General features: G+C 47.8%; 1 protein-coding gene across 1 annotated transcript in view; it reads right to left on the bottom strand.

Annotated features, from left to right (window-relative positions):
* The window catches only part of LOC129385917 (ATP-binding cassette sub-family C member 4-like), a 42,239-nt gene extending 19,595 nt beyond the window's left edge, over positions 1–22,644 (bottom strand). The window contains exons 1-2 of the mRNA XM_055073078.2: positions 22,465–22,644; positions 17,292–17,487 (exon numbers count right to left, since the gene is read on the bottom strand). Of these exons, the coding sequence (XP_054929053.2) occupies positions 17,292–17,487; positions 22,465–22,644 (376 nt within the window). The remainder of the gene's footprint in view (positions 1–17,291; positions 17,488–22,464) is intronic.
* Positions 22,645–23,949: the final 1,305 nt, after the last annotated feature.

The following is a 23,949-nucleotide window of genomic DNA, read 5'->3' as shown; positions in this document are numbered from 1 at the left end:
CGAACTAGGCTCCTGTAAATCAATAAACGCTATCTGTCGCTACCCCACGTTGTGTGGGATTGGATCTTAAGTAAGTTCATTGTTCTAAGACATTTTTCTTTAGGGTGTTTTATGTGAGGAATGAAAGTAAGCATGGAGTCAAGTATAACACAAAAAATTTGTGATCTTTCTTTACAGGAATTTGTTGTCCGCCCAGTTCTACGCAAGGATCTGGGACCAGGCCTCTTGTTCTTGTGAAGAGAACACAGGAACTTTTGTGGGCGTTGACTTTAAATCCATTTTGGTCTGCCCATTTGGATACCTTGTTTAAGCCCTGCTGTACCTGCCTTTCGCATACTGTGAGGTTGCTGGATTTGAAGCCTATTTGTATACCGTCTATGTATACGGAATAAAAAATGGCAGGTGGTGGTGAAGCACGTAGTCATCATCATCATCATCATCATCATTATCAGACAGGTTATGCCCACTGCAGGCTAGGCCTCTCCCATATTTCTCCAACAACCCCGGTCATGTACTAATTGTGGCCATGTCGTCCCAGCAAACTTCTTAATCTCATCCGCCCACCTTACTTTCTGCCGCCCCCTGCTACGCTTCCCTTCCCTTGGAATCCAGTCCGTAACCCTTATTTACCATCGGTTATCTTCCCTCCTCATTACATGTCCTGCCCATGCCCCATTTCTTTTTTTGATTTCAACTAAGATGTCATTAACTCGCGTTTGTTCCCTCACCCAATCTGCTCGTTTCTTATCCCTTAACGTTACACCCATCATTCTTCTTTCCATAGCTCTTTGCGTCGTCCTCAATTTGAGTAGACCCCTTTTCGTAACCCTCCAGGTTTCTGCCCCGTAGATGAGTACTGGTAAGACACAGCTATTAAGCACTTTTTTCTTGAGGGATAATGGCAACCTGCTGTTCATGATCTGAGAATGCCTGCCAAACGCACCCCAGCCCATTCTTATTCTTCTGATTATTTCCGTCTCATGATCCGGATCCGCCATCACTACCTGCCCTAAGTAGATGTATTCCCTTACCACTTCCAGTGCCTTGCTACATATTGTAAATTGCTGTTCTCTTTCAAGACTGTTAAACATTACTTTAGTTTTCTGCAGATTAATTTTTAGACCCACTCTTCTGATTTCCTCTCCAGGTCAGTGAGCATGCATTGCAATTGGTCCCTTGAGTTACTAAGCAAGGCAATATAATCAGCGAATCGCAAGTTACTAAGGTAGTCTTCATTAACTTTTATCATCAGTTCTTCCCAATCCAGGTCTCTGAATACCTCCTGTAAACACGCTGTGAATAGCATTGGAGAGATCGTATCTCCCTGCCTGACGCCTTTCTTTATTGGGATTTTGTTGCTTTCTTTATGGAGGACTACGGTGGCTGTGGAGCCTCTATAGATATCTTTTAGTATTTTTACATACGGCTCGTCTACACCCTGATTCCGTAATGCCTCCATGACTGCTGAGGTTTCGACAGAATCAAACGCTTTCTCGTAATCAATGAAAGCTATATATAAGGGTTGGTTATATTCCGCACATTTCTCTATCACCTGATTGATAGTGTGAATATGGTCTATTGTTGTGTAGCCTTTACGGAATCCTGCCTGGTCCTTTCCTTGACAGAAGTCTAAGGTGTTCCTGATTCTATTTGCGATTACCTTAGCAAATAACTTCTAGCGAACAGACAGTATGCTGATCGGTCCATAAATTTTCAAGTCTTTGGCGTCCCCTTTCTTATGGATTAGTATTATGTTAGCGTTCTTCCAAGATTACGGTACGCTCGACGTTATGAGGCATTGCGTATACAGGGTAGCCAGTTTCTCTAGAACAATGTGCCCACCATCCTTCAACAAATCTGCTGTTACCTGATCCTCCCCAGCTGCCTTCCCCCTTTGCAAATCTCCCAAGGCTTTCTTTGCTTCTTCCGGCGTTACCTGTGGGATTTCGAATTCCTCTAGACTATTTTCTCTTCTATTATCGTCGTGGGTGCCACTGGTACTGTATCAATCTCTGTACAACTCGTCAGCCACTTGAACTGTCTCATCCATATTAGTAATGATATTGCCGGCTTTGTCTCTTGCGTACATCTGATTCTTGCCAATTCCTAGTTTCTTTTTCACTGCTTTTAGGCTTCCTCTTTTCCTGAGAGCATGTTCAATTCTACCCATATTATACGTCCTTATGTCAGCTGTTATACGGTTGTTGATTAACTTCGAAAGTTCTGCCAGTTCTATTCTAGCTGTAGGGTTAGAGGCTTTCATACATTGGCGTTTCTTGATCAGATCTTTCATCTCCTGCGATAGTTTACTGGTATCCTGCCTAACGGAGTTACCACCGACTGCCATTGCACACTCCTTAATCATGCCCACAAGATTGTCGTTCATTGCTTCAACACTAAGGTCCTCTTTCTGAGTTAAAGCCGAATACCTGCTCGTAGCTTGATATGGAATTCCTCTATTTTCCCTCTTACCGCTAACTCATTGATCGGCTTCTTATGTGCCAGTTTCTTCCGTGCCCTCCTCAAGCCTAGCCTAATTGGAGTTCGTACCATCCTGTGGTCACTGCAGCGCACCTTGCTGAGCACGTCCACATCTTTTATTATGCCAGGGTTAGCGCAGAGGATGAAATCTATTTCATTTCTAGTCTCCCCGTTCTGTCTTCTCCACGTCCACTTTCAGCTATCACGCTTGCGGAAGAAGGTATTCATTATCTGCATATTATTCTGTTCCGCAAATTCTACTAATAACTGTCCCCTGACAATCCTAGTGCCTATGCCATATTCCCCCACTGCCTTGTCTCCAGCCTGCTTCTTGCCTACCTTGGCATTGAAGTCCGCCATCCGTATAGTGTATTTTGTTTTCACTCCAGCCATCCCCGATACCATCGGTTCCCTGCGTAAAGGCACGTGGCAGTGCATTGCCGACTTTTACATGGAAGGTACGATTGGACAAATAGCTTTCAATTATTTTCAACATATTTCCACAGATGCCCATTCCCGACAAGTCTCGCAAGATCCCGTAGCGCCATGTTGTATCATATGCCTTCTCCATATCGAGGTATATCGAGAGGAAATACTGTTTGTGTGCAAAGGCATCGCGAATATATCCTTCAATGCGCACAAGATGATCGGTTAATGACCGCCCTTGTCTGAAGCCACACTGATAGGGATCGAGTATATTTTTAAGTTCAAGGAAGTGCATGTGTCTGTGATTTATTATTTTTTCAAAAGGCTTACACAGACAATTTGTAAGAGCTATCGGACGATAACTTGCTGCCAAGGAGGGGTCTTTTCCCTGCTTCAGGGAAGGAACCACAATCGCCTCTTTCCATGTAGATGGGAGGTATCCCGCAGCCCACAGAGCGTTAAAAAGTGTAAGTAGTGTAAATTGTGTGTCAGTATGTAAGTTTCTGATTATGTCATACGTGACTCTGTCAGGTCCCGGCGTAGTGCTTTTGCATGTGTTCAAGGCAGCTCTCAACTCGGCAATACTGAAAGGCCGGTTATAGGGTTCATTCTGTCTGAATTTTCTAATTATTGGCTTACATTTTTCGGTTTGTTTATATTTGAGAAAGGGCTGAGAATAATTGGTTGAGCTCGACACGCTCTCAAGGTGCTCCCCAAGTGAGTCTGCCTTATCTTGCAAGGCATCACCTTGTGTGTTTACCAAAGGGAGTGAATGTGCTTGTCGCCCTCTTATCCTAATAACCATGTTCCAGACTTTGGTCTCATCTGTGTACGAGTTGATGCCCAATAAAAACTTCTGCCAGCTTTCTCTTCTGGCTTGTCGGCGGGTTCGCCTGCCTTGGGACTTTACTTTTTTAAAGTTTATAAGATTATCTGCAGTGGGAGAAGCGCGTGGCAACCCCCACACTTTGTTCTGTTTCTTACGGGCGATCCTACATTAATCGTTCTACCACGGGACACGTCGTCTGCATGCCAAGCCACTTACTTCAAATATGCATTTAGATGCGGCATCTATAATGAAGGCTGTAAAATACTGCACAGCAGCATCTATTCCTAAAGAAGACATTTCATCCCATGAGATACCAATGAGATTTCGAAATTTCTCCCAGTCGGCTGTACCAACCTTCCACCTAGGGGCCTGTGGTGGGTATTCGTTTTCTTTTGAGGTTCTTAGCAGAATGGAGAAGTGGTCACTCCCGTAAGGATTGCTGGTAACTTCCCATTCAAGTTCAGGCAGTATAGAGGGCGAAACTATGCTGAGGTCAATTGAAGAAAATGTTCTGTTTGCAAGAGAATATTATGTGGGTTCCTTCTTATTCAGAAGACCAGCCCTATAAGAGAAAAGGAACTGTTCAACAAGACGACCTCGCGCTTCTATTGGAGAGTCGCCCCACTAGCAGTTGTGCGCATTGAAATCCCCAAGAACAGCATAAGGTTCTGGCAATTCATCTATGAAGGAATGAAATTCATGTTTGCTTAGTTTGTAGTGTGGGGGTATATAAAGCGAGCAAATAGTGAGAAGTGTGTTTAGCAAAACAACGCGAACCACCACTGCTTCGAGGGCCGTTCGTAGCTGTAAACGTTGGCACGCTATGCTTTTTTGAATTACAATTGCAACACCGCCCGATGATGCGATGGCATCATCGTGATCTTTGCGAAAAGTTACATGCTATCGGAGAAAGTTTGTTTGTTGTGATTTTAGGTGTGTTTCCTGTAGACACAGTACTTTTGGATTATGTTTGTGGATAATCTCTTTCACGTCATCAAGGTTCCTAAGAAGACCTCTGACATTCCATTGAATGACTTGTGTATCCATGTTAACAGTAAATAGGTGCTGCGTGTACGGAAATGGAAGTGTTGCCTTAGATAACAGAGCTCTTGCGAGGCCCTGCAATCGGGTTTTTGCCCTTTCTGAAGCGTTCGAGGGAGCCTCGCTGCTCCTGAGGCGTTTGTTGCGCCTTGAGGACAGGTGTAGTGTCCATTGCCTCTAGTGAAGCTTCGGACACGTGCTCTTGCGATCAAGAAGTTACCAGGGAGAGTCCCGCCTTGGAGGGCAAGACCCCTGCGCCCACCAGCCCGGAGGTCGATGGGGCTCCCTGAGCGATTTGGCTGCGCCGGCTGTTGCCAGTGCTGGAAGGGGCCGGGGAGGTTGGGGCAGCCTCGGCTGCGCCCACCTTCGGGCTCGATGGTTCTTTCTGCTGGATTGGCGGAGCAGCGTCAGCAGCAACCACCTCGGGGGAAGATGGCGTAACTGCCGACTCACTGCCTGCGGGCCGAACAGCCGCCGGAAGCCTTTGTGTCGCTGCCCCCTGACGCGTCACATCGGCAAAAGAGTTCTTGGACAGGTGGGATACCCGCCTGCGTGCCTCCTTGAAACTTATATTTTCGTTTACTTTAATTGTCACAATTTCCTTTTCTTTTTTCTACGATGGGCAGGACCGCAAGTACGCAGCGTACTCCCCATCACAGTTCACACAGTGGAAAGAGTTTTGACATGATTCAGATAGGTGTTCGTAAGCACTGCAGTTCGCACAGGTCTGGCGGCCTCGGCAATTCTATGAGCTGTGGCCGAATCGCTGGCACTTAAAGCATCGTAGGGGATTTGGGATGTACGGTCTGACTCGGATTTTCACATACCCTGCCTCGATAGTGTCAGGTAGGTTGCTTGAGCCAAGTGTAAGTATTAGGTGCATGGTATTGATTTCTTTTCCGTCACGTCTTATTTTTATTCTCTTAACATTGATCACGCTCTGATCTTTCCAACCCTCTAGAAGTTCAGCTTCAGACAATTCTAGGAGATCAGCATACGACACGTCACGGGCAGCATTCATGGTACGGTGTGGTGTCACTGTGACTGGAGCAGGAGGAAAAACTTTATTTGCTCTAATTGGTTAGAAATTAGAACTCCCCCAAAAGATGCAAGTTTGGACAGTTTATTATATTGTTTCTGATCGCGGAGCTCTAGGAGAAGATCACCACTAGCCATTTTCGATGCTTTGTATGTGGGACTGAAAAGTTCCGTCAGAGATTTCGAGACAATGAAAGGTGAGATCATTCTCACCGTCTTCTCAGGCTTATCAGAGTGGATGACATGAAGGCGGGGAAAGTTGTGTGTACGATTGACAAAAAACTTAGACATTTTGGTGCGCCCTCGTTTCTGAGGGCGATCAGGAAGTTTGGGGAAATAAGTTTCAATGAAAATATATAAACATTCGGCAACAGCGCCGACCACCCACCACGGAGCCCAAGGAGGGGACGCGGCAGAGCTTGCATACAAGTCTGCAGGACGCCTGTCATACGCTTCCACTATAACCAAATATGATGTACCCAAGGTTCTAACCCTTGCCGCCAAGAAGGAGGAAGTAAATAGAAGACAGAAGGAGACAGGAAAGGTGGAAAGTAAGGGAAAGACAAAGGTTGTAGGAAGAGAGAGACAGGAAAAGGCAACTGCCGATTTCCTCCAGGTGGGTCAGTCTGGAGGTGCCGTCTATGTGAAGCCGAGGTCAAAGAGGTGTGTTGCCTCCGCCAGTGGGCCTTAAAGGTCCGAACACCCAGCATCGGCTCAACCCCCAGCATCCCCTTTTCCCCAGAGACGGCTAAGCCGCGCACGGCTACACGCGGGAGGGGCCAACCCTCGTGTGCTCGGGTACGTGGTGTCGCAACACAGCAAACGCCTGCTGAAGCAGACGCCCCTGCGGGGATCAAGTTATGTTTGGTCGGCAAAGTTAAAGAGGGTTTTTCTGCCGGGTCGTGAAAGCAGTGTCACCTCCGGGAGCTGCATCGCTTAGTTTTCCGGAGACGGGCGTCGAGGCTGCATCGTGGACGGTTGGCGACGAACCTGCGGTGATAGGGATCATGGCCGACGAGCTGTTGGCGAAGGGGGACTGGTGACGTCGGAATGATGACGAGGGACTGTTCCACGGTGCACGAGAGTCATTGTTTGGCTGTTGCGGTGTCAACGAAGGCTGGTAACCACCTTGGCTCTGTTTGCGGCGATAATAACTGGTAAATGGCGGTCGCAGAGGCGACAGAGTACGGTTAGTACAATGGCGAGCAACAAGTCCAATGCGCGTGCAGGCAAAACAGATAGGCCGATCATCTGCACTTCACCACTCAACTGGATTTCGGTAGCGTGTAGAATGCCGCGGACAAGTCGATGGGCCTGGAGCAACAAACAGCTGTGAAAAGGCAACGGCACAAACGGCCCAAACGGAATGAACTCCAAGATTAGCGAGTCCTTCACGAACTATTTCCGGCGAAAATAATGCGGTTGGAAAGTTGTTAGGCTCACTCGGGGGTATAAAAGGGCTGCAGCTGCCATGGCTTCAAGGTCTCGCCGCACTATCCACGTCAGGTCATCTCATGATAATGGTCGCTGTACTCCCAGCCTGTCGTTTCAACAGTATATCGCAGTTTTTCCGCAGACGTGCGAACAGCGTTGCACTGAGACGGCTCTTGGTCTGCTGAATGCGTTCATTGTCTTTTATGGTGTGCTGCCGCCTTTCCCAATTTTAGCACAATGGCACGTTGAAAGCATCATAAGCGATCCCCTTCAGTACGCGCCCAACCTTGCCTGACTCAGCCATATTGTTTTTGGCCTTATGGCATAGAGCCAGCATGTCATGAATGTAGAAGTCATATGATTCTGTGGACGCCTGGGCATGGGTCCCTCCTTCTTTTTTAGCGGTGCTCTTCTGCTCGGTGGGACGTCCCTCAGGTTCTGCTTGCACGCGTCCAGTCGTTAAACTCTTCCTCGGGTTGTCATAGTACACCTTCGCAGTGCCTTGTAGGTAGAATACCAAGTTAGCCAACATAACCATCGGATCCCATTTGTTGTGCGTACTTACACGCTCATAATTGGTGATACAGTCTTGCACGTCATGGTCGTCAGTGCTGCAGAACGTATCTGGATGCCGCGGCTGAGTCAGCACAACCGTCGGAGTTGTAGGCATTGATGTGCGCCGCGTCATGTCGGGTCCTGTTTTGTCTATAATGTTCTCCAGCCCGAGGTGACGACCAATGCGGAGCTCCGTTGTTCTTTCTCGTGGGCACCCCACACCTTTCACGAATTTCTTACGTCGAAGATGTCGCATGTAAAGATGCACTGACCATATTTAAATGAAAGACAATGACGCTTAAATAAGATGGCTGTCAAGAGTGATTCCATCTCTACACGCCAAATCATCTTCTCTGACTGGTAAGAAACGGGTAAATCGAGGGGCGCAATATTTATTAATTATAGCATAAGAAGCCAATACCGAAAGCCACCAAGGATAACTCTGTTGAGTTCTACGGAGTTCTAGGGTGTCGCCAGGGTTAGTTCTAGCCTTAACACATAAATACCTGGAAAGTGGATGGGAGAACCGCACCGCAGTAGCTCAATTGGTAGAGCATCGCACGCCTAATGCGGAGATGTGGGATTCTTCCCCACTGTCGGCAAGTTGTTTTTTATCCACTTTCATTTTCATTATTTCATAATTTCTTTAAGTTAAGTAGTAAGGACAAGTAATTTTCCTGGGCTGCCCTCCGTGTCTTTGTTGGCTTCTTATTCTCTGACTGGTGGTTGTGCAATAAGAATATATATATATATATATATATTTATATATATATATAAACAGGACAAAGGACAACATAGGCGAACTTGCGCTTAATAAATGAAATACAGAAACGATAAATTCATGGAAATTAAAGTGGATGAAAAAACAACTTGCCGTAGGCGGGAACCGAACCCGCAACCTTCACATTTCGCGTGCGATGCTCTACCAATTGTGCTACCGCGGGGCTGTTTCCCCATCCACTTTCTTGGGTATTTATGTGTCCTAGTAGAATCCTGGGAGTCAGTCAGACATGTATTTACAGAATATTTACAATAATTATAGTAGCTCACAAGAAGGTCGACAGCGCGCGAAGACCAGAACATCTTCCTGATCAGCGTGTCACAACACACATATATAAAAATATATATATATATATATGTATATATATATACATATATATATATATATATATACACATATATGTATATATATATATATATATATTGTGACACGCTGACACAGACGTTTGAATCTTCGTCGGAAAAAGACGATGTTCCGGTCTTCGCGCGCTGTTTACCTTCTTGTGAGCTGCTATAATTATTGTAAATATTCTGTAAATACATTTCTGCCTGTTTTTAACCCCGCAACATTTTTTGGTGGAGGTTGCAGGATCATTATATAGACGGATTTACGCAGCGGGCGCTCCTTGGCTGCATCTACAATGCCAGCTCAAGGCGAGGATGCTTCGGGTACGTCTGCACACACGCCTACCGTCATTCTAGCACAACTCGGCGACCCAGGGACCTTTTCTGGCACCGACGACACTGATGGTGAAGACTGGCTTCAACTATATGAGCGGGTGAGCACCAACAGCCACTGGGACCAGACCATCATGCTCGCGAATCTGATATTTTACCTCGTGGGCACGGCACGCGTCTGGTTTCAGACCCACGCGGAGGAAATTACCAGCTGGGACATTTGTAAGCAGAAACTCAAAGATTTGTTTGGCGAGCCTCTTGGACGTCCGCGCCGCCCAAAAAGACCTCGGTTCGCGTGTACAGACGTGCACTGAATTCTATCTCACGTACATCCAGGACGTGCTCGCTCTGTGCTGCAAAGTGGATCCGAAGATGTCCGAACCTGATAAGGTTCCGCATTTGATTAGGGCCATAGCAGATGATGCCTTCCATCTCCTTGTCTCCAAGAATTCTTCCACTGTGCAAGCCATCATTACCGAATGCCGGCAGTTTGAAGAAGCTAAGAGTCGCCGCATCGCCCAGCTATTTCCTCACCTTCCCAACACGGTTGCTACGTCCACCTGCGAAGACCTTGCCAGTCCGCCTACACCCAATCGCTTTCATGACATCTTCCATGTCATCCGACGTCAAATAGAAGCCGCATATACTGTCACAACCCAAACCCATGGCCCCAAAAATTGCCAGGCGACCGCCTCATTGATACTGTCCATTGTGCGCCTAGAATTGGCCAACGTTGGCTTGGCCAACGTATGCTCAATTTCACGTGGCTGCCGGCCTTCGTGGAATTCGACGTTCTGGTCCTACCACCCATCCTACGGCCCTCATGCTCTCCTCGGTTCACTCTGCAAACGTAGCCAGCAAATTCTGGCGACACGTCTCGTCCTATCGGCTCTAGACGCTCTCTTTCGCCACGTCGCCGCTTCTCCCGATCGCCCCCATCTCGCCGATCACCATCCCCTAGCTCCTTTCGGCGCACTCTTCCGGAAACCTGACGGGTGCAGCACCTGGAGGTGATGCTGCCAAACCGACCCTACGCAAAAATCCTCATTCGACCTTGCCAACACATCGGAACCTCATTAACGTGAACGCGGATGGTGTGCCTATAGCGGCTCTGATTGAAACTGGTGCGCACGTATCTGTGATGAATGCTCAGCTTCGGAATCGTTTCAAGAAAGTCCTCACTCCTGCCCCTTCGTCTGTGGTCCAAGTCGCCCACGGTTGAACACCAGCCTTTATTGGCATGAGTCCGGCTCGCGTGAGTGTCGCAAGATATCACACTTCTGTTTTATTTTATGTACTAGAGCACTGGGGGCCCTCACGACCTCACCCTGGGCCTTGATTTTCTCTCTACACATTCGGCTTTGATAGACTGTTCTGCTGGTGTTGTCCAACTCGCTCTACCTGCTGCTATTGACCCTCCCGATAGTGCTCCGATACGGCTATGTTCCACAGAGCATATTCGCCTCCCTCACCGTGCAATTACCTACATAGGTGTCTCCCCCGTTCCACCTGTACCAGGCGGTGACTACATCGTATCTCCTAATCCGGATGTCCTGCTCTCGTATAACGTCGCTTTTCCTCACACCATTGTTACCATTTCGGACAATACGTCTTTCCTTCTGCATGTGAACTTTGGACTCTGTACACAAGTACTCCCGCGCGGAATATTCCTGATGCAAATAACGCCGGCCAGAGGCTACCAGATATCGCCTTTAACTTGGGACAGCTCCTCCTGTTTAACTCTTGCTTCGCCCCCTGTCCCTTCAGATTTGAATGCCCTAACAAAAATGATTGCTCCGGACCTTCCTCCCCAGCGCGCTCAAGAAGTACGTTGCCTCCTTGCCTCATACTGGGACATATTCGAGCTTGGAGAAAGCCCTCTAGGACAAACACCTGTCGTAAAACAACAAATAAAGACCGGTGATGCGAGCCCGATCAATCAGCGACCCTACCGCGCCTCGCCTACGGAGCGACATATCATCCAGCACGAAGTTGACAAGATGCTTTCTCGAGACATCATCGAACTTTCTCGCAGCCCATGGGTATCCACTGTTGTACTAGTTAAAAAGGACAACAGTTGGCAATTCTGCGTCGCTTATCGACACCTCAACAAGGTAACAAACAAAGACGTCTGTCCACTACCACGCATTGACGATGCCGCGGATTGCCTGCATGGAGCACAATATTTTTCGTCCATCGTCCTTCGCTACGGCTACAGGCAAACTGCCGTCGATGACATGGACCGCGAGAAGACAGCTTTTATTACTCCTGATGGCCTGTATCAGTTCAAAGTGATGCCTTTCTATTTATGTAATGCCCCGGCCACATTTCACCGAATGAAGGACGCCCTCCTACACGGCTTAGATGGTCCATGTGCCTCTGTAACCTGCACGACGTGATCGTTTTTCTCTGACTTTTGTGACACACCTCGAGTGCCTGTCGGCGATCCTATCTGTTTTCCTTCAGGCGGGGCTACAGCAAATTCGCTCGAGTGCCACTTCGGTCGTCAAAAATTTCTGTGCACGGGCATCTCGTCGATTCTTCTGGTGTACACCCTCATCACGATAAAATACGGGCAGTCAAAGACTTTCCCGTGCCAACATGTGCCAAGGATGTTCGCAGCTTCTTGGGTGTTTGCTCCTACTTGCGTCGGTTTGTACCAAATTTTGCGAACGTTGCGCGCCCTCTCAATCAGCTCCTCAAGAAAGACGCTGCATTCATTTCGGGCCATGAGCAAACTGGTGCTTTCACCGAGCTGACTGGGCTGCTTACGTCCCCGCCCATTCTCACTCACTTTGATGCGTCAGGTCCAACAGAAGTCCGTACCAATGCCAGTGGCCACGGTATTGGAGCTATCTTGGCAAAGAAACAACAAGGGCGAGAACGTGTTATTGCCTACGCCAGCGGCCTTCTTTCCTCTGCGAAGAGCAATTATTCTATCACCGAACGCGAATGTCTGGCTCTCGTTTGGGCAGTGGGTACATTCCGCCCCTATTTGTACGGCCGCCAATTCACACTCATCACTGATCACCACGCTCTGAGTTTGCTTTCGTCCCTCAAAGATCCTTCAGGGCGCCTTGACCACTGGCCTCTGCGCCTTCAAGAATACAACTATTCAGTTTTATACAAGACCGGCCGGTTACATCAAAATCCGGACTGCTTGTCGCGCCATCCTGTCGACCCTCCTGACGTTTCTGCGGCCGGCCATACCTGTCACCGTTCTCTCTCTGGCTGCTTTTCGCAACATTGGAACCGAACAACATCGGGAGGCCTCCTTGTAACACCTTATTCAACGGCTCACTTCAATGACGCCCGATCCTTCCCTTCGCATGTTCCCTTCGGATGGTATATTTTACCGCTCTAACATGTGCCCAGACGGCCCTGCCCGACTCTTCGTTGTGCCTGAGCATCTGCGTCAGACTGTTCTCGCCCAGCTTCATGATGTACCGACTGCAGGTCACCTTGGTGTGTCACGGACTTATGAACGCGTTTGTCGGCGCTTCTTTTGGCCTGGTCTATACCGTGACGTCTGCAGTTATGTCGCTGCGTGTGATTTTTGTCAACGACGCAAAAAGCCGACCACACTCCCTGCTGGTCGTCTTCAACCACTTGACGTACCATAAGAACCATTCTTCCGTGTAGGTGTTGATCTTTGAGGCCCTTTTCCTACGTCTGCTTCGGGAAACAAGTGGATTGCTGTAGCAACAGACTATGCCACCCGATATGCAATTACACGGGCTCTTCCGACAAGCTGTGCAACCGATGTTGCCGACTTCCTCCTAGAAAACGTCATCCTTCACCACGGCGCCTCTCGACAGCTCCTCACCGACCGAGAGCGCTACTTTCTTTCTTGTCAATGACATTCAATGTCAAGTTGTCAATGACATTCTACACTCGTGCGCGACTAAACACAAACTTGCTTCTGCTTACCATCCACAAACGAACCGTCTAACCGAGTGCCTCAACCGCACCCTTACTGACATGCTGTCCATGTATGTATCCGATGACCATCGCGACTGGGACGTTGCGCTGCCGTTCGTTACGTTCGCCTATAATTCGTCTAGCCATGATACCACAGGCTTCTCTACATTCTTCCTCTTCTTTGGCCGCTACCCTACGTTACCTTTCGACTCCGTTCTGCCTGCTAGTCTGAATTCCACATCCGAATATGCCCGTGAAGCCATCCTCAAAGCACAAGAACCAAGCCATATCGCTCGACGTCGACTTGTGGAGTCGCAGGACAATCAGCAGCGCTTATATGACGCCCGCCATTGAGACGTTCATTACACACCGGGCACCCTGGTTCTCCTTTGGTCGCCGTTGCGACGCGTTGGCCTCTGTCTCGGAGAAGTTACTTTCACGCAACCCCGGCCCATACCGTGTCTTGCGTCAAGTAACTGCCGTCACGCACGAAATCGCCCCTGTTGAGCCTACCGTGGCTCCGCATCGCTCCGACGTGGTCCACGTCGCGCGTCTTAAGTTGTATTACTCGCCCGCCTCCTAACCAGCACCGCGCCGGTGCTTCAGCCGCCGGGAATCATGTGACACGCTGAGGAAGAAGATGTTTTAATTACCGGCGGAAGAAGACGATGTTCTGGTGATTGCGCGCTGTCTACCATCTTGTGAGTTGCTATAGTTATTGTAAATATTCTGTAAATACATGTCTGACCGTTGTTAAGCCCGTAATAATATATTTACATATATATATATATATATATATATATATATATATATATATATATATATATGTAAACGCGCTGTTGAGCACGGGGTGGTGGGATCGAATTCCGGCCACGGCGGCCGCATTTCGATGGGGGCGAAATGCGAAAACACCCGTATACTTTGATTTAAGTTTACGTTAAAGAACCTCAGGTGGTCAAAATTACCGGAGTCCTCCCTACTGCGTGGCTCTTAATGAGAAAGTGGTTTTGACACGTAATACTCCATAATTTCACACACACACACACACACACACACACACACACACACACACACACACACACACACACACACACACACACACACACATATATATATATATATATATATATATATATATATATATATATACATATAGTTATACGAGAAGAAAGGGGTAAACCGGGGGCTTGCTGGCTCCATATGCTATGACTATATATGTATAGTACCGGCAACGAAGAACACCGAAAGTGACAGACAAAAAGAATGGCATGTAGAATGAAAAGGTAGCAGGGGGTTGGAGGAATAGTTTGTATATCGAACGTCTGAAATTTTGATCTGTCATGTACCCGTTGCAAACCATTCAAGGCGCCAGACTCCGTTTACATTTTGGTGGCAGTGGTCATGTTAGCACGCAGCAAGACGCCCCCCATTACGATGCCTCACAAAAGCTATCAGCTTACGTCGGCACAGTCATCGGACACTCAACTGGGTAACGTCTCTTCAGCTGGCGTCGCCAGCACTACGCTACCGCTACGGCTATCTCGTGCTTCTGATTCTCCGTACGATATCTTTAAACATTCACTCTGGGGCTTTGTATTTCACTCGCCCCCTGCCTGCGTCCGACCTAGCGGCTTTCCTCGACCGTTGAAGCACACCTTAGCGCCTGCTCTCCGTTGATAACTGTTTAGTCCAGCGTATGCCTTCCTCGGAGAATCGTATCACGGTCGTCACCACACGTTTGAGTCCTCGTGTCGCCTGATTATACTGATCAAGCTCCACACGTCACGTCACCTCAATTCCACTTGCCCAATTCCATCACGCAGCAATATCGCGGACCCTTGGAAAATCTGCCTATTTTTTACGGTAGCACGTCATGATATGCTTTTCGCATGCAGTTTGAGACTGTCGTTGATGTCCAGTGCTGGTTACCTGACCACAAGGACAAATACTCGTGGCTCAGCTTCGGTCTACTGCCGCTGAATTGCTGGAGTTGGTGCCGGCATCCGACCGTCCCAACTACGCAAGCCTCGTGTCAGCACTCGATTCGTACAATGGCGATGCCTAACTTCACCACTCACCTCCTATAGAAATAGGGTACGTTCAAGAGGACACTACCACCCTGAAGAGTTCGCCGCTCATGTCGAGCGCCTGTCATTAAATGCCCTGGCTGGTTGTCCAAACTTGACTGCCGACTTCAATGATACCAATCCCTTCATGTACGCCATCAATGACATCAGCGTTCAACGCTTCGTCTGCCTTGTCGCCCGTCTACTGTTCACACTGCCTTAGCTCTCGCCTTGGAGGCTCACATAGTGGAACGCTCCACTGAAGTGTCCCGCCCCGCCATTTTTTAAGTCAACAAGCGTCAGCAGGCAGCGCCAGTGACTCCGAAGCATACCGTCAGCTCTCTCTAGCCATGCGCTGTTATAAATGCGATGTGATCGGCTATTAGAGTAGAAACTGTGTGCGTATTACCCCTTGGTCGGAAAACTTCATCGCCATCCACCGAGCGCAGGAGCCCTGTCCTGAAGTCCCTCTCCTGTCAAAGGAGCAGAAAGAACTAGACCCTCTATGGGTGCTCTCGGCAACCATTTCAGATTACTTATGTATGTGAGCTACAGCAGCAACTTTCATCGCTTTGACTGTGTGATTGACGTCATTCGAATTGGCTGTGTACTTCTTGCAGAAACCCTACGCTGCCGTGGCCAACAGACGCAAGAGGCATCCAGAATAGGCCGCACGGATGGCCTATCGTCTGAAACTTATTTGCGCGTTGTGGTCACATGATTTCGTCATATAATTATGAAGAGAAGATTGCAATACAGCGCGTTTTACCGGTTTCGAGTGTGCGGATCAGATTGGAAGCACGGGCGTATTGAACCTCGGTTCGTAGCTCCAGCAGACACTTAGTCATGAGAAGAGAAAGCATAAGTGGAAAAATCATATTAGTTTATGCGAAGCGGAGACAATAGACCTTATCTTGTTGTCTTGCAGGCATTTTTCTGTTATAAGTAAACGACTACTCGCAATCCTGCTTCGCAATTACAGCCTAAGTTTACCAGTGCCTGTGATACTATCTTTTGGAGCCTCCATTAGTAGGTTCAGTCACAGAAATGTTTGCGTGGCAGTCCAAAATTACCTAATTGAAACCAATCGATCACCATGCTAGACTGATCTTTCTCCCTCCCCGCCATAGCTTTATTTTATACAATATTATTAATTAAATATTTTGTACACCGTTTTCTTCTGATTGCTTTATTTTCACAAACAAGAAGTTTCGTTTTTAAGCTGGAACGTTCAAATGTTTAAATCGCTTGTTTTTACACACCTAATTTAACCACCTGATTCATGCCCAATCCCCCACTGTGGCTATGTGCCACAGCCACTCTGGACAACAACAACTACGCTGCACTGTGTTATCATCAACCGCAACCAACAAGCAGGTGAACATGCTTCAGCGAAATCCCCCCGCTGTCAGAAATTTAACTTACAGGGCTTTCTTGTGTCTCGATTACCTTTCCACATATAGGCCGAGAGGTACGAAGTGTTATTCTTAGCTAGAGTTGCGCCTTAAGAGGCAGTGGTTGCACAGAACCCACACTACGAGTATACTCGTTTGTGCCAGGGGCGGCGCGAGGGTGGTTGCCTGAGTTGACTCGGGAGTACCAGTCAAATGGCAAATAGCTTCACTGTAAAATGTAGATGTGATCATTATTGCAAAAAAAGTCGATGTTTCGGCTTATAAAGGTATACCGGCAACATACAGTGTCATTCTGTAGTTACATTTTCTCAGCAACTTCCATGCAACAGCTTGCCTCATGAAAAATCTCCTTGTGCATTGTTAATTTACACCCACAAATATAATATCAAGCAAGATAGTGAAATGAAACATTTTATATAGTTGGTTAGAGAGCAGCATGAGACGTACAAACGCAAGACGCGCTGTTTACGTATAAAAGAAGTCCCACATGTCAGACGGGGCAGTCAGCTAAAGTCAGATTGCAAAGTTGACTGTGCTGTTCAATTAAAAGCACAGCACCGTGTGCGTTAGATATTTGGCGCTGCTACTTTTACAAAGAACCACAAAAGGGAATATTGATATACATACCATCTGTGAGACAAAGGGATGTGATCCCAGTGACCCAATATCTTGCAGACTTCCCTTGAACATTTGAATCTGTCCACTGCTTGATCCAAACGAAATATAACCCAACTGCAGCCGCCCGCAGGACGAAGCTTACCAGGGATAGAGCAAACCAGGGCCTGCCCATGCGCATGGAGGACAGCATGAGATCCATAGAGCTCTGCAAAGAAAAGGGAACGTACATTTTAACAATCATTTGTGGTGCGGGAATCGAGCGACAGAAATGCTAATATTGCTCATACGACGCGTCGTATAGGGAGCATGCTCAGCGTCGTGCACATCGTGAAAGTACACGCAAGCGTCGGTGCAACATTGCAATTACAGACCACCGCGACCGACATTTTCACGCACTAGTGTCGACTTGGCTACTGCAGAGCAGGCACGGAGCTCCTGGATGCAGTATCCAGATGGAGGAAAATAATCGCGGCGAATTCACAAACGTCTATGAAGGCTTTCTGAAGTGAGAGGCGGCAGTGATGTGAACCAAATCGCAGGAAGTTACTAAAAGAGGTGAGTGGCGTCATTTTGCGCACGACTGATGCTATTCCGGGGCATGCAGTAAGATAAACACGTGCGGACTCGTCTGATAAGGCGTTTCAACTTGTGTACCGGCTGGTTAGGTTCGTGGTGGCGCAAATCATAGATGAAGCGGAAAATCCTCACTAGCACCCGGAGCAACGTCAAGGTAAGTATACCTCGTAGCGAAGCTTCCTTACAAGCCCATAGGTTCAAAACATGGCGGTTCATCGGCGCTTCATGGGGCTTAGTGCCTTGTGTATAAGGAGGGAACACTTCCAGCTGAAGAAAAACAATGTGATGTCATATCCGTTAAAACAGCAGTGACATCATTTTGCTCTCAAAGGCGCGCAATTTGTTTTGGTTGTCTGCCATTACAGCTGTATATTTAAATGCCCTGCCATTCGAATTGATGCGCGTTTCGAGCTTTCAGCGCGGAAAACGATTCAAGAAACGCTGAGTTGTACGGGTGTCGAAATCGCACTTTTTAACAGAACATACTTTCTTTGGAGGTCGACGAAAGCTTTAGGTCTAGAGTGCTGGTTCTCTTGTCGGACGGCAAGCCTGTTGGCCTGCGCAGTCACACGAAAACAGCTAAAGTTAGCAATTCTCTGGCGATAGTAACTAACTCATGTTGACTGAACAGGTTGAGAAACGATGAGCTACCAGCGTCTCGAAATTCCGACAAACGTCAACAAGCAAAACAGCACAATGTGTTAGGGGTGCATATTGTAACAGGTGAACATTACAAGCGGGCCTTTCTGAACACTTCAAGAGCTACATTACTTTGCAAGCAATAGTGGCGTCAACGCCCTCTTATGCCGTCTTATCACCCACTGACAATGGTCGCTGTAAATAGGTATTTTTTGATAATGATAAAACAAATTTCAGTTGTATTTTCTTTGCCTGTCACGTATATATAAAACTGATAAGGAATTTTATTTTCGTTGAATGTATCTAACTCTGTCTCGCCCTAATTAAAAACGCTTTTTTGCTCTCCCAATGTGTGTTCCCTCCAAACATAGTCGCACTTCAATCGCTGCTCCCATAACCACCCTTGCTGATATCGGTGGCAAGCTGTTCTGAACTGCTTTTTGCCCGAAGCTTCGCGACCTATTTGGATCGACCTTGGGTATGTCGCCTGCAGCAGTGCTCGACTGACCGAAAAAAGATGGCATTGGGTATTATTTGGGCAACCGTCACGATAAGCCACTATTCGACAATTGCCAAAGTGCGTTTTTAGGGTATCCCAGATGTGTTATTTAACCTCATATGATCCTATTTAACATATGCTCATCAACAGGTGGTACTCAATGATGAATATTTTGACAGTAAAACTATTCGTGCAGGTGTTGCTCAGCATGGCATATTGCGGCAACAAATTTTTAATTTATGTATTAACTTTATTCTTATTGTTATCGGCAAATCCACTTGTGTTGCACATGCAGACGATATCGGTATATTTTTAGAGGAACATGCGTGTCGGGCATTCGAAACCAAGCTACATCATTGCTCCCACCGAAATTCGCTCCCTATCACTACTCTTAAAACCCATGCTGTGTTTCTTAGACCACATAACAATGTTATTGAATCGCATGCTACTGTTCTTAATATAGGACATGCCGTTGTAGAAACTGTACCTCTTGTTGACAACTTACGCGTTCGCTTTGAGAAACACCTACAGTGGAATGATCACATTGATTGAGTTGCAGTAAAAATTTCAAGAACGTCAGGGATCTTGTGAAAGTGCAGGAAGTTATTTCCTAAGTGTATCAAAAACTACTATATTACTGAATATTTTACTCTTTTATTAACCATTGTTTTCAGGTGTGGTCCCCGACTTCTTTTTCGAACATTGGCAAGATAAATACAATCCAAACACATGTCTTACGCAATATTGCCTATGGTACGCTAATACCCATAACAAAATTGTACAATAAAGTGCTGATTAGGAGATATAAATTTGGTGTTAATGTAAATGCTTTTCTTGTTAAGCTATCCAAGTTAAAGGATAAAACGTACACACACAATTCTCTAGCAGCTGGAGGTTGGTGTACACCCAAAATACGTGCAAGTTATGGTTGACAAACATCTCTTATTGTCTACCCTGTCATTAAATTATCCAGCGATTTTGCCCTATACGATAGAAATTTCTGTTTGCTTTTGCAGCAACAGCAAACAGCAGAGGGCACGTTGTAAAATACGTTTTAACTTTTCCTACAGAATTGTTCTGTGTTGTGGTTGTGTAACTTGTCACATTGCAGTTATTATGATGCATTTTCGTATAAGCCAAACATTTTGTAGAGGGAGCACGGCCTCATTAAACCTTTGAAGCGCTTTTGACTACGTCTCCATCATCACCCAAATCATGTAATTTTTGTTTCTGTATGCCTGTCTGTCGGTCTGATTATGATGCGAGGAGGACCTTATCAGAGAATAACGGAATATAACAAGAAAATGGAATGTTCTGTAGTTGTGGCCCATGGGAGCGCTTCTGTCTCACGATAACAGGTCTGAAGACCTACACACACAATAAGTAAACAATTAGCGTTGGACGATCGCATGAAGGCGTCCAAGAGATCTGTAACAACTTGTTCAAAAGGGACGCTCGAAGGTAGAACTGGATTAACTCGACCGTGCTAGGAGTCGTGTTTGGAGGTCGTTTTGTGCAGCTGGCGGCGTACGCCAGTAACGCCAGTAAAAGCGTTCTTGAGCATGGTAGAGTGTTTGTGTGGAACCAAGATTGCCTGAAGTTGGATTGTCATGCATTGCACATAGCATTTGAATGTGAATGCGTTTGTGGACAATGAAAAGGTAGCCCGTTAGTGGTCGAGTAGCTCTTGTGACACCGGACGCCGTCAGGAAGGCGAAACAGGTTATTTTCTAAACGCACAGTACGTGACTGAGAAACGCGGCGACTGAAAGCTCTCCTCCTTCTACTGCTCGGATATGAAGGTACCCGTATAAGGAAATTCCAGAAATAAAAAAAGGCGATCTATTGATCGAAGTTATCAGCTTCGCATTAAGGCGTCGGAAGAGGCATCTGAGACACAAAGTCAGCGCTAGCGTGTCATCACCCGCTCTTGTTGGAAACAACAACACCGCACTCCTTTAGACGAAGGGCCCAACGCGCAAGTCGACTAGAAAGATCCTGAAGATTCACGAACCAGCACCTTGAATGATTATCCGTGAAGAGGAGCCCGCAGAGGTACGAACGAAACCGTTTTACCGCGAAAACGACTGCCAAGCGCTATTGCTCGGTCAAAGCATAACTGCGCTGGAGCGACTCAACCAGCGGCTAGCCTACGATATCTCGTGCGCACTTTCGCCAAAGCGCTGAAGAATCACAGCACCGATGCCATCACCACTTGCATTGGTGTGAACCTCTGTTATTGCTGAGAGCTCGAGGTGGCGTAGAATATTCTGCGACGTCACCAGGCACTTTAATTGACGAATCTAAGATACACACTGTCTGGGTCACTCAAAAGGAGCGCTCTGTGAAGAGGGCCTGTAAATAAACGGGCCACGTTGGCAAACCTTCAAGTGAATCGGCGAAAGTATGAGCATAAGCCTAAAAAACTTCGCAGCTGCTTGTGAAATTCCTCTATAGCCGCAGTCTTTTGTGGATATGGTAGTATGCCTTCGCTATCAACCTGACGTACACGCAGAAGAGTGTCGTCCACCAATATGGTACTTCTTCGAATTAAGAACAAGGCCAGCTTTCTCCAAGTAGTTCTCCAAAGCCCTGTTATGTGAACTAAATGTTCGCCCCAAGATAACAATGTTGTCCAGCTGCAAACATGTACCCAGGGAAGGGGGGGGTGTGGCCCCCTTCTAAAATTAAGCGGCATACTGCCCATTCCCCGCCCACGCCATAACTTCTCACACACATTCCTAAAGCGCCGATAAATCAATCTATTCGGCGGTCAACATTCTGCTGCCTTTTACAGCGAACGCTGTACATGACTAACCTTCCATAATTTTTACTACATCCGTCAACAGAAAAAATGATCATGCGGGCCGATCCTCGTGATAGTTCATAAAGGGTCCAAGCTCAACGGCACATACCCCTGTGGGCTCGGGACCCTGTAACATTCCCTTCGAAAACTTCGGGATGGACCCACATATGCGGATCGCTCAACGCCTGATTCACCTCCGCCGCCAGTGGGCCCGGTATTGCACTATCTCCGTGATCGGCCCACGTATGGGCAGTGCCTAATGCCTGCTTCACTTCCGTGGCGGGTCGGCACGGCATTGCCCTATGTTCGGGACCGACCCACGTACGGTGAGTGCCCAGTGCCTGCTTCACCTCCACCGCGCGTCGGCTCGGCATTGCACTACCGTTGGGATCGGCCCACATATGCGGAGCGCCCGACGCCTGCTTCACCCCCGCCGCGGGTGGGCCAGGTATTGCCCTATGTTCGGTACCGGCCCACGTACGGTGAGCGCCTAATGCCTGCTTCACTTCCACCGCGGTTCGGCACGGCATTGTACTACCGTTGGGATCGGCCAACGTCTTCGGAGCGCTCAACGCCTGCTTCACCTCCGTCGCGGGTGGGCCCAGTATTGCCCTATGTTCGGGACCGGCCCCCGTACGGTGAGTGCCTAATGCTTGCTTCACCTCCAGCGAGTGTCGGCAGGGCATTGCACTACCTTTGGTATCGGCCCACGTCTGCGTAGTGCTCAGCGCCTGCTTCACCTCCGCCGGCGGTGGGCCCAGTATTTCCGTATGTTCGGGACTGGCCCACGTACGGTGAGTGCATAATGCCTGCTTCACCTCCAGCGCGGGTCGGCACAGCATGGCACTACCGTTGGGTTCGGCCCACGTCTGCTGAGTGCTCACGCCTGCTTCACCTCCGGCGCGGGTGGGCCCAGTATTGCAATATATTCAGGACCGGCCCACGTACGGTGAATGCCTAATGCCTGCTTCAGCTCCAGCGCGGCTCGGCAGGGCATTGCACTACCGTTGGGATCGGCACACGTAAGGGGAGTGCTTAACGCCTGATTCACCTTTGCCACGGATCGGCCCGGCATTGCAATACCTTCGGGCTGACCCACGGCGGAGCTGAAGTATTTTGCGTTTCGTTGGAGAGCTTTGACTTTCGTCGGCTCTTGCAGCCTTCCATCTTCCCAGAGTGGAACGGTTGTCAATTTTTTTCACTCTTTTTGGATGGCGGTAGTTATCGGCATTTCCTGTGGTGTGAAGGCCAGTTTTCTCATCGAATCGGTGCCCGCGCGATTAAACCGAGATGAAAATGAGTTCAGTTGTCACCATGTATTCAACGAGCACGCGCAGCGCTGTTGCTTTGTTAGTTCAACCTTTGTTTAGAATGATCCAGGTACCAGGAAAGGTATCAGGTTCGTAGTCAGGTGGTATGTGTGCTCGTGGAACGAAGTGCGGACGGAGAAAATGCGTTACGTTAAACTTTTCCTTTCGCTTCAGTATTACCTCGAGTTACGGCTCGCCGCGACCCAGGCAGATCCTAAGAACCATATACCCGGGATATGGGTTAGACAAGGTTGAAAATAAAATAATGCCAAACGGCGTCCATCATCACACCCTGCAATAACCCTTAATCCCATAAGCAATGTCACCGTCACCCGTTACCCTGTCTGGCTTTTTCCTAATTGTACAGCAATTTTCGCGCGAAATTGGCAACTGGAAACAAGACTCCCAAGGGGTTGGGAAATTAAGCGATCTACTAAGAGAAAGAGCCAACTCAACAGCCAAACAGGAAGGAAAAGCGAAAATTTACAATTTTAACCGTTGTTCGGGAAAATATTTATGGATCAAGAAAACGCGGCCGGAACGCGGCCGCGTTCGGAAGTGGAGAAAACGCGGCCGGAAGTGGAGAATAATTTCGTGTGTTTTGGAATGAGGCTTCTACAGTTATCAAATGAACCGCCCGACGTAGCCACTTCTCTGCTGTGCTAATGAGAGTGTTTTGCTAACCGAACGTGGTGGCCGCAGTGCGTCTAGAACCGCAGCTTCGTGCAATTTATATTGCGGTTGTATGGGACTGGCGACCATGAATCGTGACGCATCTTCCCGAATACCAACACGAGTCGGTTGTGGCACTTAATTCGGTAGAGCTGGAAGTTAGAG

Source organism: Dermacentor andersoni, chromosome 7, assembly GCF_023375885.2.
Source record: "Dermacentor andersoni chromosome 7, qqDerAnde1_hic_scaffold, whole genome shotgun sequence".
Classification (NCBI taxonomy): Eukaryota; Metazoa; Arthropoda; class Arachnida; order Ixodida; family Ixodidae; genus Dermacentor; species Dermacentor andersoni.
This window is presented reverse-complemented; position numbering and strand designations above follow the sequence as displayed.